General features: G+C 38.3%; 1 protein-coding gene across 1 annotated transcript; it reads right to left on the bottom strand.

The window, feature by feature from the left end:
* LOC117288158 (myeloid differentiation primary response protein MyD88-like) lies at positions 1 to 13,004 on the bottom strand. The gene is made up of 6 exons (XM_033768879.1): positions 12,052 to 13,004; positions 9,435 to 9,506; positions 8,799 to 8,870; positions 2,180 to 2,357; positions 1,064 to 1,155; positions 1 to 281 (listed from the first exon to the last, which is right to left on the bottom strand). The coding sequence occupies exons 1-6, from the start codon at positions 12,821 to 12,823 to the stop codon at positions 133 to 135; spliced, it is 1,335 nt and encodes a 444-aa protein (XP_033624770.1). The 5' UTR covers positions 12,824 to 13,004; the 3' UTR covers positions 1 to 132.
* Positions 13,005 to 13,863: the final 859 nt, after the last annotated feature.

Below are 13,863 nucleotides of genomic sequence, written 5' to 3'. Positions count from 1 at the left end.
ATACTCAGCAACCTTGAGTACTTTGTTTGGTAGATACATGCACTATATATATAAGACTTCAATATTATTCCTGCACATTCTGTCACCTTGTTCCAATGTTCCTCGTTCCACTGACCATACTAACACTGTTCTCTAGGAGCGACTGAGTGAACTATAAAGGCGTTGCCAGAACCACCGTCTCAGATCCTTTTTAGTGTAATCACAAATCGTGATGTGACGTAGAATAGTGGGTAGGACGCATGGTTCCACCATGACAGGTATCAAACTCTTGTTCCTGGCACCTAAATGACAACAGTGAAGGGATTGTAAATTAGGGCACAGGACATTATTTGTAGTTACTCAACAATAATTATTGGCTCAAAAACTTACTTGGTAACGAGTAATGGAGAGCTGTTGATAGTATAAAACATTGTTATAAACGGCTCCTTTTGAGGTTGTGTAGTTTTTGAGAAACAGGTCATTTCTCACTCAAATAATAACAAACCCTCAGGTCTGAAGCCTTTTATTATAAACGCATCTGAAAACACACAAATTTGTGCTACAAGGGTGTTTTTTCCTTTCATTATATTCTCTTGTATTTTCGACGACCAATAGGGCAAAACTTTTCACAGGTTTGTTATTTTATGCATATTATGTCAATGTTAGAACACATGAGAATACTGGTCTTTGACAATTACCAAGTGTGTTCAGTGCCTTTAAGTCTCAGATACATACAAGCCAGCAAGTGGCTGATGGGTGTCTTTTGGACACCAAGATTTAAATTTGGACAGCCAGTTTTATCTGTGACGTCATGCCATTGTTCCATCGCTCCATTATTTTGCCTGATTGGTGCGATATGGCTACCTTATAAGAGATGTTAATTTAATCAGAGATAAGGGATATGAATTTTGTTTTTTACCCATAAAAATAGAAAAGAAAAGGTGTGATAAGAAAATAATCCAAATGACCACTTTGAGTACAGAGTCTACAAACACAGTTTAGAAACACATTTCCTTGTAATATACTTGCAAGTGTCACAAGCCAGAGTCATTGCAATATTCTACACGGCCTCTTAGACACTTACTTGGTGCTATGCTATGAGCAAACTTTGTCTGGAAGTCGCACTGCTCACTGGCTATGAAATCCGGTGACAGAACAATAATCATTCGCTTACATCTGTAAAGCAAATTTGAGACAACAGATTGAATTATTGCAAACTTGTGTGTGTGCAACCAAAAGTACCAAAAGTATAAATGGAACAAGTAGTGGTCTGACGTTTCGACCATAGCAGAGTCTTTTACATAGGCTTTTTTAAAATAAACGATATACGTGCTTAGATTCTTTTTTTTTAGTAGTTTTGATGGGGCTCGCAATCCTCAACAGAAAGGTTATTTATTTTGATTTTATCCATCCTTAACTAGAATTTTCTTGTTTTTTTGTCCCTGCATACATGTATTTGGTAGATCCGTTTTTTTGTCATAAAGGCTATCACATTATATAAATTCTGCAAAGTCAGATTCAAATGGCAATTAAGCTAAGCATTTATCTAAGTTTATGATCTGACCAAACCGGTGTTCTTCCTGTGGTTTTCCTACGGATGTGAAACTGATAGTGGTTAAGGTCAAATACAAAATAAAACATGTTTAGTGTCCTAACCTTTTAAAAGAAGAAAGGAGGAGGGCCTTTTTTTCCTTTAAACGGACAGTAGACACAAAAAAACTTCTTCTAAAAAGCGACCTCTTAAAGACACTTGAAACTATTGGTAATTGTCAAAGACCAGTCTTCTCACTTGGTGTATCTCAACATGATATGCACAAAATAACAAACCTGTGAAAGTTTTAACTCAATTGGTCATCGAAGTTGCGAGAGAATAATAAAAAAAAATTACTTGTGTCGAAGTTGTGTACTTCCAGATGCTTGATTTCGAGACCTCAAAATCTAATTCTGAGGTCTCAAAATCAAATTCATGGAAAATTACTTCTTTCTCGAAAACTACGTTACTTCAGAGGGAGCCGTTTCTCACAATGTTTTATACTATCAACCTTTCCCCGTTACTTGTTACCAAGTAAATTTTTATGCTAATAATTATTTTGAGTAATTACCAATAGTGTCCATTGCCTTTAAAAGGAAGTGGGCGGGGATGCTCAACATATTTTTTAAAAAAATGTATTTGGCCTTATTGGTTTTAATGTACACCGACCTGTTCTCAATAAGTTCGGCTGTAACCGTCGAATATGAACCTCCAGGTACAAGATCTCGAAAGTCAACACACAGCTTGAGATTGTACGGTTCATTCTCTAGTACTGATATCATTTCTTTGACGAAATCACTATCAATATCCGTGAAACAGACATAGGCATCAAATATTTCCGGTGGGCCTGAAAGTCAACAGTTTTGAAGAAAATGTCAATAATATTAGGATACATTTCACTAGTACTTAGTAGCATTTATAACATAAAATTTGAAATGCCACTAGCTACCGGGCCATCTCTATGGTCTATTTGATGTATGACACTGCTCTAGAATTGCCAGGGTCCTGGATTTGAATCCCACCCGAGTAATAATGCCTGTGGTTTTTTTCAGTAACAGGGTTGTAGCTAGACCAAATTTAGTGGAGGGCAATAAATCTGTTTGTGTTATGGGGCCATGCAATAAGTTGAACGGCCTTTTGATTGTGTTCTTCGTCTGTTAAACATTTGATTCTCCTCATCATTAGCTGTGTCTCAGATCAATGCAAAATGGACAATATTTGAAATCTGTGTTGGGCAGCATAATGTATTCTTCTCAGAGTGCAGGGCATAAATTGAGAGTCCTGGGCAGGCCCGCCCAGCACCGCCCACCGTGGCTACAACACTGCTGAGGCCTACAGTGCTAACGCACATCGGTGTATATATATGGGTCAAATCAAAATGAATCGCATAGCATGCATGAGTATAACTTAATTAAGAGAAGATTCAGTATATTTTTTACATGATTTCAATTATTGGTATATCACCTGCAGGCCATACACAATAGAGACTGGATGTATAGGTTTTGTGTACATTCCAGACTGGTTTCCTTATTAGCAAACGAGAAATGTGCAAATCATCGACGGCAATTGTTTATTTTTAGAGCCAACACAAATGTCTGTTTTTTTTTTTTAAATCCCGTATGAAATGTCATGGGTCTTAAAATAACCCATGACAGGTTTTCCTTCATCTTGGTGTTGTGGTCTTTTTTCCCCCCTAGGTACTCAATTATAGGCTGAACTGTGTGCGACGCATACAATACAACTTCATACGTGTCTTCATACCCTGTCAAAAACTATTATTACATTTCAAAGCAAAAAACTATTATTCTATGTTTTCACTGAAAACATAATGCAGACAACATTCTACGTTCTTACTCCATGAAAGCAGGATCAAACACTTTCTTTAGCTAATCTGAGAGCGGAAGTATCTATTTTGGACTTCTAATGAATGGAAGTCAACACTAACAGAGTGTACAACACAAAAGACTGCCCTATTCCACCATAACAGCCAACTAGACGCTGTAATGTGCTTCAGAGACCCGCCATGTTTGTGTATCAAACTGTGTCGATTTATTGATCAATCTGTAATCACCTTAACATTCACATGAGGGCGCTATAACAAAACTGTATACTTATAGTATTCAATAGTACATGTAGTTGAATACATGACATCCCCCTTTTACAGAACAGTGTTAACATGAAACTACTGTTAAGTAAATAAAATTACATTTTTGACTCTCCCTGTCCTTGGATGTGCTGTTATAATATCTAGTGTCTTTAACAAGTTTCTAATTTCAAACACTTTAAATTTCAACAATCATAATAAACAATTTTTTATGCATTTAAACAACTGGCTATTGTAGTACCATACTGTTGATTCTCCTTACTGCAACTTTAATTTAGATTTTAACATTTCTCTTAAATGACAACTCAATTTTCAATTGTTTTATCTTAACATTTAACTTTTATAAATTTCTCAAAGCTGTGTACTCACTAACAGTTACCTTGAAATCAACTTTGTTGTTGCCCAAAATGTTAACTCTGGTTTTACATAGTAGACAAGTCTGGTTTACATGTTTACTTATTTCTTAGCATTCTTCTACATATCTTCTTGGTTGTCTGATCATTCTACCACTCCTGCTCTGTTGTACAACTGTTTGGGGATTTTCGTCCAGCTGTTGTGATCTTTTGTGTGACACATGATCTAGGTCTGGCGGTTCTAGATTGGGAGGATCTTCTTTGGTTTTAAGAAGATGTTTTCTGTTTCTTCTTAGTTCTCCCATGGGTGTTCTCACAATGTACGATCTAGGTTCTTGTGTTTTCTGTGTCACAACAGCTGGTTTCCAAGTTCCATCTTTTGTTGTACTCTGACAGTATCACCTATGTTCAGATTTGGTAGTTTGCTTGAGTTTCTGTCATGGTACATTTTTTGTACTGTTTGCCTATTGATCAGTTGTTGTTAGATATCAGTCTGAACTTTTGGTTGCAACAGTTTGGCATGTGTAGGTAGAATGCTCCTTGTTCTCCTACTCATAAGCAACTGACATGGTGACCCAAGGTGTTGATCTATGGGTGTGTTTCTGTACTCCAATAGACTTAGATATGGATCTTGGTTGCTTTTGTTTGCTTTCTTTAGCATTTGTTTCACGGTTTGAATGGTTCTTTCTGCCATTCCATTGGACTGTGCATACCCAGGGCTAGACTTCACATGATTGAATTGCCATGTATGTGCAAATTCCCTGAACGCATTGCTACTGTACTGCGGTCCTCCATCTGAGATCACATGATCTGGAATTCCGTGACGAGCAAATATGCTCTTTAGTACAGTTATGACACCTTTGCTGGTAGTGTCATCTAGCAACATTATTTCCGGAAATTTCGAATAGTAGTCCACTACTATCAAATATGTTCTTGAACCCAGATAAAATAGATCGGTTCCAACTTTGGACCATGCACGTTCTGGGGTCGTGTGCGGAATCATTGGTTCTTTCATGTTTGATTTTCTGTGTTCTAGACAGATTGCACACCTGCTGCACATGTCTTCTATTTGTTTTGACATCCCTGGCCAATATAGAGTATCTCGTGCCCTAGCTTTGCACTTGTTTATGCCCAAGTGACTACTGTGTATCTTGTTCAGCATTTCTTGCTGCAGTGCCTTAGGAACGATTAATTTGTCTCCCTTGAACAGTAACTCTTCAGCGACATGGATTTCTTCTCTAAAGTCCCAATATGGTCTTATCTCATCAGGCACTTCCTGTTTTGTGTTTGGCCAACCATTTAACACTGTGGTTGTGACCATCTGTAGTGTTTTGTCTTTCTTTGTTGTTTCTCTGAACTCACAACGTTTTACGTCACTCATTGGTAGGTTAGAGACTAGCATGTGTACCTGCATTTCTATTTCATTTTTGTCATCTCCAGTTTGTTCTGTTGGCAGGTATGCTCTTGATAGCGTATCAGCTATTATCATTTCTTTGCTTGTGCCAGGTTTATGCACAACTTTTATGTCATACTTCTGTACTGCTAACAGCAGTCTTTGGATGCGTGGTGGCGCTGTTGACAGAGGTTTCTTGGTAATTGCTTCCAAAGGTTTGTGATCACTTATTACGGTCACGTGCCTGCCATATATGTACTGGTGAAATTTTTGGCAGCCAAATGTAATGGCAAGCATTTCTTTTTCTATTTGTGCATAGCCTTTTTCCGCTTGTGTTAGTGCTTTGGAAGCATAGGCCACAGGATTGCCTTCTTGTGTCAACACAGCTCCCAACCCATCCTTACTGGCATCTACTGATAATTCTACTGGCCTATCTACATCAAAATACTTCAATGTAGGAGTCGATGTTGCAAGGTTTTTTAGTTTGTTGTAGGCATCTTCTTGTTCTTTTTCCCAGTGCCATTCTGTCTCCTTTTTCAACAGGATTCTGAGCGGAGCTGACATTGCGGATAGAGATGGGATGAACCTCCCTATGTACTGAATCATTCCCAGAAATCTTTCCAAGTCTTTTCTAGACTCGGGAGTTGGCATTTCCAGAATGGCCTTTACTTTGGCTTTGTCTGGTTTTATGCCTTCACGGGATAACTCACGTCCCAAGTACTGGATTTCTGTTTGTGCTATTTTGCACTTTGCTTTGTTCAGTTTTATATTTTTCGCTCTTGCTATTTCTAGAACCTGTCTCAACCTTGCATCATGTTCCTCCCTACTTTTCCCATACACAAGAATATCATCTATGTAGCATACTGCTCCATCAACATTCTCTAGTAATTCAGACATTCTCTTGTGAAATACTTCTGATGCACTATGGATACCGAATGGCAATCTCAGAAACTTGTACCTTCCAAAAGGTGTGTTAAACGTACAGAGATCTGAGCTCTGTTTGTCTAATGGGACTTGCCAAAACCCATTGTTTGCATCCAGTATGGAAAAATACTGTGCCTTGTCTAGTTTACTGACCAACTCTTCAATCACTGGTATGTGATAGTGCTCACGTCTTATTGCCTGATTCAACTCTTTGGGATCTAGACAAAGTCTGAGCTTGCCATTTGGTTTCTCTACAATTACCAATGAATTTACCCAGTCTGTAGGGTAATCAACTTTCTCTACAATGTTATGTTCAACCAATCTGTCCAGTTCTTCTTTGAGTCTGTCTCGTAGTGCGAACGGTACTCGTCGCGGTGGATGTACTAACGGAGTAGCATTCTCATCAAGCTTGATGTGATGACATCTGTCGAAACATCCCGTTCCGTCGAAAACATCTGCATATTCATTTGTGATGTCTGTTTTCTCCATGTTGTCTATACGCTTGATAAGCTGCATTTTAATTGCTGCATCCAGTCCGAGTAAGTTTTGTCCACTCTCAACCACTACGAACTCAAGTTTATGTGAGATTCCACGATGGCATACTTTGATTATACACTTGCCGACAACTGGTATTTTCTCACCACTATAGTTGATCAGTCTCACAGCAGTGTTTGTCACTTGCGGATTCCTTCTAATTTGCTTTAGGGTGTTCTGCGAGATGATGTTTGCTTGGGCTCCAGTGTCTATTTTCAGTTGTAGACGCTTGTGGTTCACCTTCAGATTTACGAACCAGTCTTTTGTCTTGTCTTCGTGTTTGTCTGTCTCTTCATGTGTACCCACAGGGCCTATGAAGAGTTCTTCCATCTGTTCTGAAGCCGCGTGTATAGCTGCAGTATTTGGCGTAGCCTTCCAACCACTGCGTGCCCTGCAGCATTTGGCATAGTGATTGGGTTTCTTGCACTTGTGACAGGTCTGTCCATAAGCTGGACAGCTTCTTGGAGGGTGTGATGTCCCACATCTGCCACATGTCCTTTTCTTTGTTTCTATTGTGCTTTGGGTTTTTGCCTCCTTCTTCTTTTGTTTGGGCCTAACTCCAACTTTATGCACAGCTGTTGCCGCATTGTTATTTTCTCCTGTATTGCTCAGGCTTTCTATCTGTGTTTTGCTTGCTTCTGCAGCACGGCATATCTCTATTGCTCTGGTCAAGTCTATCTTGCTTTCCCTAAGCATTCGCTCCCGAACAACATCACTGGTCACGCCACATATTATGTTGTCGCGTATGAGGCTTTCTGTCAATTCCCCAAATTCACAATCTTTGGCCAGTGTTTTTAGTTCAGTTACAAAGTGGTCGACTGTCTCACCTTGATGTTGACTTCGCTTGAAGAACTGATGTCTCAGGAACGCTTGTGATGTGTTTGACTTGCAGTGAGCCTCAAACCTTTCTTTGATTTTTACAAGCTTTTCTTTGTCGTCCGGTTGTTCCCACTTGAACGTGTTGTACAATCGCAGCGCGTCTTCTCCCGCTATGGTTAAAAAGAGTGCTGTTTTCTGATTGTCAGGCTTATTGGTCTTTCCGGTGGCGAGCATGTACAGGTCAAATCGCTGCAAAAACCATTTGTAGTTGTCCGCTAGGTTTCCCTGCAATGACAACCCTTTCGGCAGCTCAATTTTGTCCATTTTTATGGACTTTTGAAGTGTTTCACTTCTGACACCATGTAATGTGCTTCAGAGACCCGCCATGTTTGTGTATCAAACTGTGTCGATTTATTGATCAATCTGTAATCACCTTAACATTCACATGAGGGCGCTATAACAAAACTGTATACTTATAGTATTCAATAGTACATGTAGTTGAATACATGACAGACGCTATTTCAAGGAATGGGTAGTCTGCTATTCCCACAGAACTGAAAGAGCAGTTGCCAATTGACTCTGTAATGGTGATATGTAGGCCTATGCATTCTGTTTATGGGTATTTGGAAAATATTTGAAAAGAAGCATTTGCTCTCAGTGCATAAAGGCTGTGAAACTGAAACTCTTGATGCGCAATGGATCATACAATAAAGCACACAGGGCGGAACCTATATACACACATAACTCGGGTAAAAAATTAACAAATAATCTGTTTACAAAAAGGCCTACAGGTGAATGCGATCATAGTTGCTTTTGTAATACATTCGACAATGTCACTATGAAAGACATGGCATACTGTAATATACATTGGCTACTGATCTATCATGACAGTTTTCAACCGCAAAGCTTGCAACTATGCACATGTAATAGATAATAAATTTCCATCGTCGAGGATGTAAAGAATATTAATTATGGTTTTTACCCATACGGTACTTTCCCGAGTCCTGTGAAATGCACACGGATTGTAAAACTTCTTTGCCTATGTGAGAGTTTCAAGCTCTTGTTTATTATATTGCAACAATGAATACTTTGCATGCAAACTGAAACCATAGGCCTAACTCATTGCTGGTAGTTGGCCATGTAAAAAAATAAAACTATTACCGGATGGATGATCTTCCAGTGTGATTCCTCGAAGCTCTGTTGTTTTTGGCACATGTGGATAACTTCCACTCACTACATGGGAAAAAAAAATAAAAAATACAAGTGAGTCGTTTGTAAGGTGAAGTTCTGTATACCAATTTTCCTTGTTTAAGTTTTTGGGGAGTAGAGGGGGAAGACATGGGTGCAGAGAGTCATTGGATGCACTACATCACTTGTAACCCTTCTGAACTTGGGTGATAGGTGCTGTATAAATCCAGTTCAATTATAATGGAATTAAATTAAATCATAGATCTTAAGCCGGCCTTAGGTCGATCTATGATTTCTTTGGCGCCGGTAACAAACCATCGACAACGCACAAACAAAATATGCTCAGGTCACAACAACTGAGAAATCGTGCGCCTACGATTGGTTCCCGACCCACAAGTTTAAATTGTTCTACTCTTGCGACTGTAAATTTTTTTTGAGCGGCGACTGTTTCAGAATGTCTTAAAATCATTGCAGTTATGCCCAAGCTGTAAATAATCGCTGACTAAAAAGTTCCAGATGGTCTTAGCTCAGGCGCAGTGTGATCCTGAAAAGTCAGTCGTCGACAGTTTTTTGTTGACGCAAGGTTGACCTGAGGCCGACTTTACATACCTTCAGGATCTTGAATAGGCTGACCATGAGCATCACCTTTACGTCTTTCTAACCATCGGCGAGCATCTCTCTCTAAAATGAAACAGGAGGAGAAATAACCAATAGATGTGAATTATGAAATCATTCAAGAAATCTGTAATAAAATTAACGTAAACGTTAAGATCCATGCAGCCCTAAAGACCAAATTAATGTTCATTACCACTGAAGCAAAAACTGTCCTCTTTATAATAGGGGGCACCATGTTTTTGAATGCCAGGTGTTGTATTTTGTCGGTTAGGTAAATTTGACTCTATTTGGATCAATTTGTCCACGAAAAAATCATAATTATTTACAGTCAGTTAGCCCTGGTAGGATGGACGCAACAGAGTTCGAAGGAGTCCAGCCTGGGGTTGATTTCACACAGAGCTAAGATTGAACTTAACTGCAAATCAATCGTAGTTGCCAAGTAGAGTGTGATATCACGATACAGATCACTACGTTAATACTGACAATTTGTTTTACGATTAGTTTTATTTCTTTGTGAAATCGGCCCCTGGGCTACATTACAGTGCAAGGAAAATGTTGTTTTAAAAAACAAGACAAATTACAGCCGTATTGTTGTATTACTTTGTTGCTCTTATTTTTTGTTTATATTGCTTTTAATTTTCCGTAACATTCTTAAATATTTTACTTAATTTTTATATCGTAATTTTATCATGTGATTTTATGTTTATACTTTTAACATGTTAGTTTGTTCGCAGGGCCCAAATGGAAACCAGTTTTTTACTTATTTGGCTCACCCTGGGTAAATAAAGGAAATAAATAAATTAATAAATAAATAAATAAATGTACAGGGGAAATTTTAGTTGAGATGATGGTAAGCCTGGTTCATACTTCATGCGAATGTGAATGCGAAGCGAATTTGACGTGAATTTGACAGCACAACTCTCCTTTTGCAGCTAGACCCACGAAAATTTTGACAAGAGGGCAGTTCCATAGAAATGTAAACCTCAGTGCCAAAATTTCAAAATGGCACTAATGTGACAAATGAGACATCATTTTGTAGCTAATTGTATGAATTTTAATAAAATATAATTTGTTACTGAAAATATTCAGCGGCTCAAGTGCTATTTTCGACTGAAAAAATACTTTAAAAATAGTGAAATTGGCTCAAAAATAATGTTTTGCCAATTTAATCAAAATTTTTACTGTGGTTAAATAGTGTTTCTTTTGGTTTTGCACCTGTTTGAAGTTTGCTATGGTAATCTATTTTAGGAAACTTACTTTTCCGATGTACGTCCGACACCAAAATAGTGAATATTTTAATCTCCCTATTTCAACCGTGGGCAGAAAGTTTTCAAATTTACACTACAAAGCACAATTGATGCTCTCTATCTAAACATGGAATCATTTCTTTAAAAAAATCTTCTTTATCGTACAAAATCCTGGTGTCGGACGTGCATTTTGTTCGTACGTCCGACACCAGTACGTCCAACACCTCCAAAATAATTATGTGAAAGCCTTTTTTAATGCCTTTAAAATATCATACAAAGCTATAAATTGGTACCTAGGGTAACTCTCACCCAAATCACTCAAATCTTGCCTCAAAACAAGTGTATTTCATTCCCCTTTTTTTCTACTGGCTGCTAAAAACACAATAATTTTAATCCGCAGAAAATTTTAATTTCCATTTCCAAAACCCACTGGTACTTATAATTAATATAAGAAAAGCTTGGTTTTTGCAGTATATTTGTTAAATTCAGGTACATGTGGTTACCCCCAAGCAAGGATAGAGCTCTTATTCATTTAGTAAACTGTTGACAATGCTCTAAAGTTGGTTCTTTAGAGAAAATATCAAAACATTTAACACCAAAATTCTTGGTGACCTTTGACCTTGGCATTAGTTACCCACCAAGAACTTTAAACTTAATTTTTTTTAAACACAAGTCCAATCTACAATATATTTGGACCAAATGTTATTTTGCAGACTCATATCTTTCATTGTTAGGCAACATTTTGAAACTTGGGTGTTTTGCCAGTTTTGGTTACCACAGCAATGCATCAGGATACGCATGTACATCATGTACAAGTTGCATTACACATGCACATTGTTTCTATTGATCTCAAAACGTGGTATAAGTTGACAATTAAAGACTTTTTTCAACAAATAATGATTTAATCTGATATTACAACACCAAATTGGTAGATTAAATCATTATTTTATAACAAAAGTGAAAAGTTGAACTGATTGTTACCTATTTTTGAATGCAATTTCGGGCAAGTACGTCCGACACTGTGAAATGTACGTCCGACACCAATATATTAAATGCCGTTCCTTAAAATTCAAATTTTAAAACCGAATGTCTCATGGTAAAGTGTAATGACAGAGGTCTGATGAATCCGTAAATAAGAAATAATTGCATAACAGCGAGGATCCTGAGAAAGACCCTTGAGATCTAAGGCTACGGGACGTAGCCCGGCTCGAGGAGTTACCGGCACAAAGGAAAATGAGATCTTTCTTTTGCATGCTGTGATAAAATGAAATAATAATAATAATAATAATAATAATAATAATAATAATAATTGTCAGGAGGATGGAGCTACGATGTACAAGGTTAGTCACTGACTTCATACTTACCGACTAGTTTAGTTATATCAAGTAAAACGTCATCCCTTTCTAAATCTTTAAGCATGTCCAGCAGGACTCCCACAGTACTATCTTGTTGAGTTGTCCACTGAGCAAGTACTAATTTCATCGGATCTCGTTCCAATGCAAAGTTCTCTATCATCTCATACTCAAAGCCCATCTCACTGGCTAAGCCTGTCCAATCGTTTCCCCCAAATTTGGGTGGATTCAACATGAGCGAGAGGCGAGTTCTTGTGGGAACATTAAGGGCTTTTGCGGGAACCACCCGAATATCCATCTCATCAAAGTCAGATTTTGAGCAACTTCTACTAGATGGCGATGGAGGAAGTTGGACTTTTAGTGGCTCACCACACAGTTCACTGGATGATGGAAACTTAGCTAATTTGGTTGAATTGGATGAACACTGCTCTGCTGAGGACACTGCACTACAACTTGTGTTAACCATTGAGTTAACCGAGTTAGAAATGGTACAACTTCCTGCAAAACCAGACATGCACGAGTTTGTACTAGCAATAGGCCTACCATCCCCCATCATGGTGGTGCTACTACTTGACGACATTTCTGTCTTGAGTTTCGAGTTTGGAGACAACAAACAAGCTTCCTTCTCGACCTGGTTGCTGTGTTCTTGCTTGTGAGTACAGGACAGCTCACTCCCCTGGTTTTCTTCTTCATAACAACAACCACCGCTGGGTGGACCCGGACACAACTCTACACCTGAACGACCCTCACTAGTTGACTTCTTCGAAAACATAGCCGATAACATTGTTATTTAAATTGAACAAAAAGCAGCGAGTGCTGTACAATATTCCAATACAATGCTCCCTAATATTATTATCAACAGTTGCTCCAATTCCAAATATAGCCTATGAACTTGAAGCTATTATGTACAAACCCAAACCAATCATAAAGGAAACATGTCGCATTCCACGTTTCCAGCATCGAGTTCGAAGAGTATGACGTTTCTGAATTGAACAGGAAATAATGTAAAGAGTGGTATTTGCGTCACCAATAACCTTTATCTCTCATAGCTTGACAATGGTTTGACCTTAAGTAGGTAAGGGACTTAAATTTACCACCAACATACTTTACTCTAAGATAAAGTTTTTGGACTATTTCTATCAAGCAAAATGTGTGTTAAACTCATTTGAAAGTTAATTAGTTTAAAATTTGACAACAGTTTAATTAAACATTTCAGAATGAGTTAATGAGTTAGTCTTCGAAAAAATAACCACCCATTATTAAATGGATTGATCCAAAGTGCGGTGAGCATTCGGGGCTGTCCCTTTTCCTAAAGTTATGACGTATCTGAGGAGGGCATTGCTTTTGGACACACCATGGAGCAAATTGCTCCATGGACACACACACCACCCACCCACCCAACAATAGGGGTCGAGTTGCAATAACGTAACCCTCCCCCGGAAGGAGGGTTACGTTATCGCAACTAGGGGCCGACGACATGGGTGGGGCATGGCACTTGAACCCTCTTGACTGGATCCTTTGCTTTTATCTTAGTGACCCCCCCCCCCATAATAAAGACCATCCAGTGTGTTGTTATAGTGTAAAGGTGTGTCTATGTTATCAACAACGTCACCATTGTTGAAGGGAAAGAGGTATAGCGAGTCAAAATTAATGGCATTTTGAACCTTTGACTACAAGCCGTAGCAGCATACGGCAGCTTTCCATAGTATTTTGAGCATTGCACTTTCTGGTTTTGTAAAACGATTTGTTCAGTTTTCTGTTGAAATGTTTAATGTTCACAATATTATTGTTTAGAATAGTGTCGTAGGAGGTCCTGTTTTCAAG

This window comes from Asterias rubens, chromosome 3 (genome assembly GCF_902459465.1).
Source record: "Asterias rubens chromosome 3, eAstRub1.3, whole genome shotgun sequence".
Taxonomy (NCBI): Eukaryota; Metazoa; Echinodermata; class Asteroidea; order Forcipulatida; family Asteriidae; genus Asterias; species Asterias rubens.
Note: the sequence above shows the minus strand (reverse complement) of the source record. Positions and strands in the feature narration are given on the sequence as shown.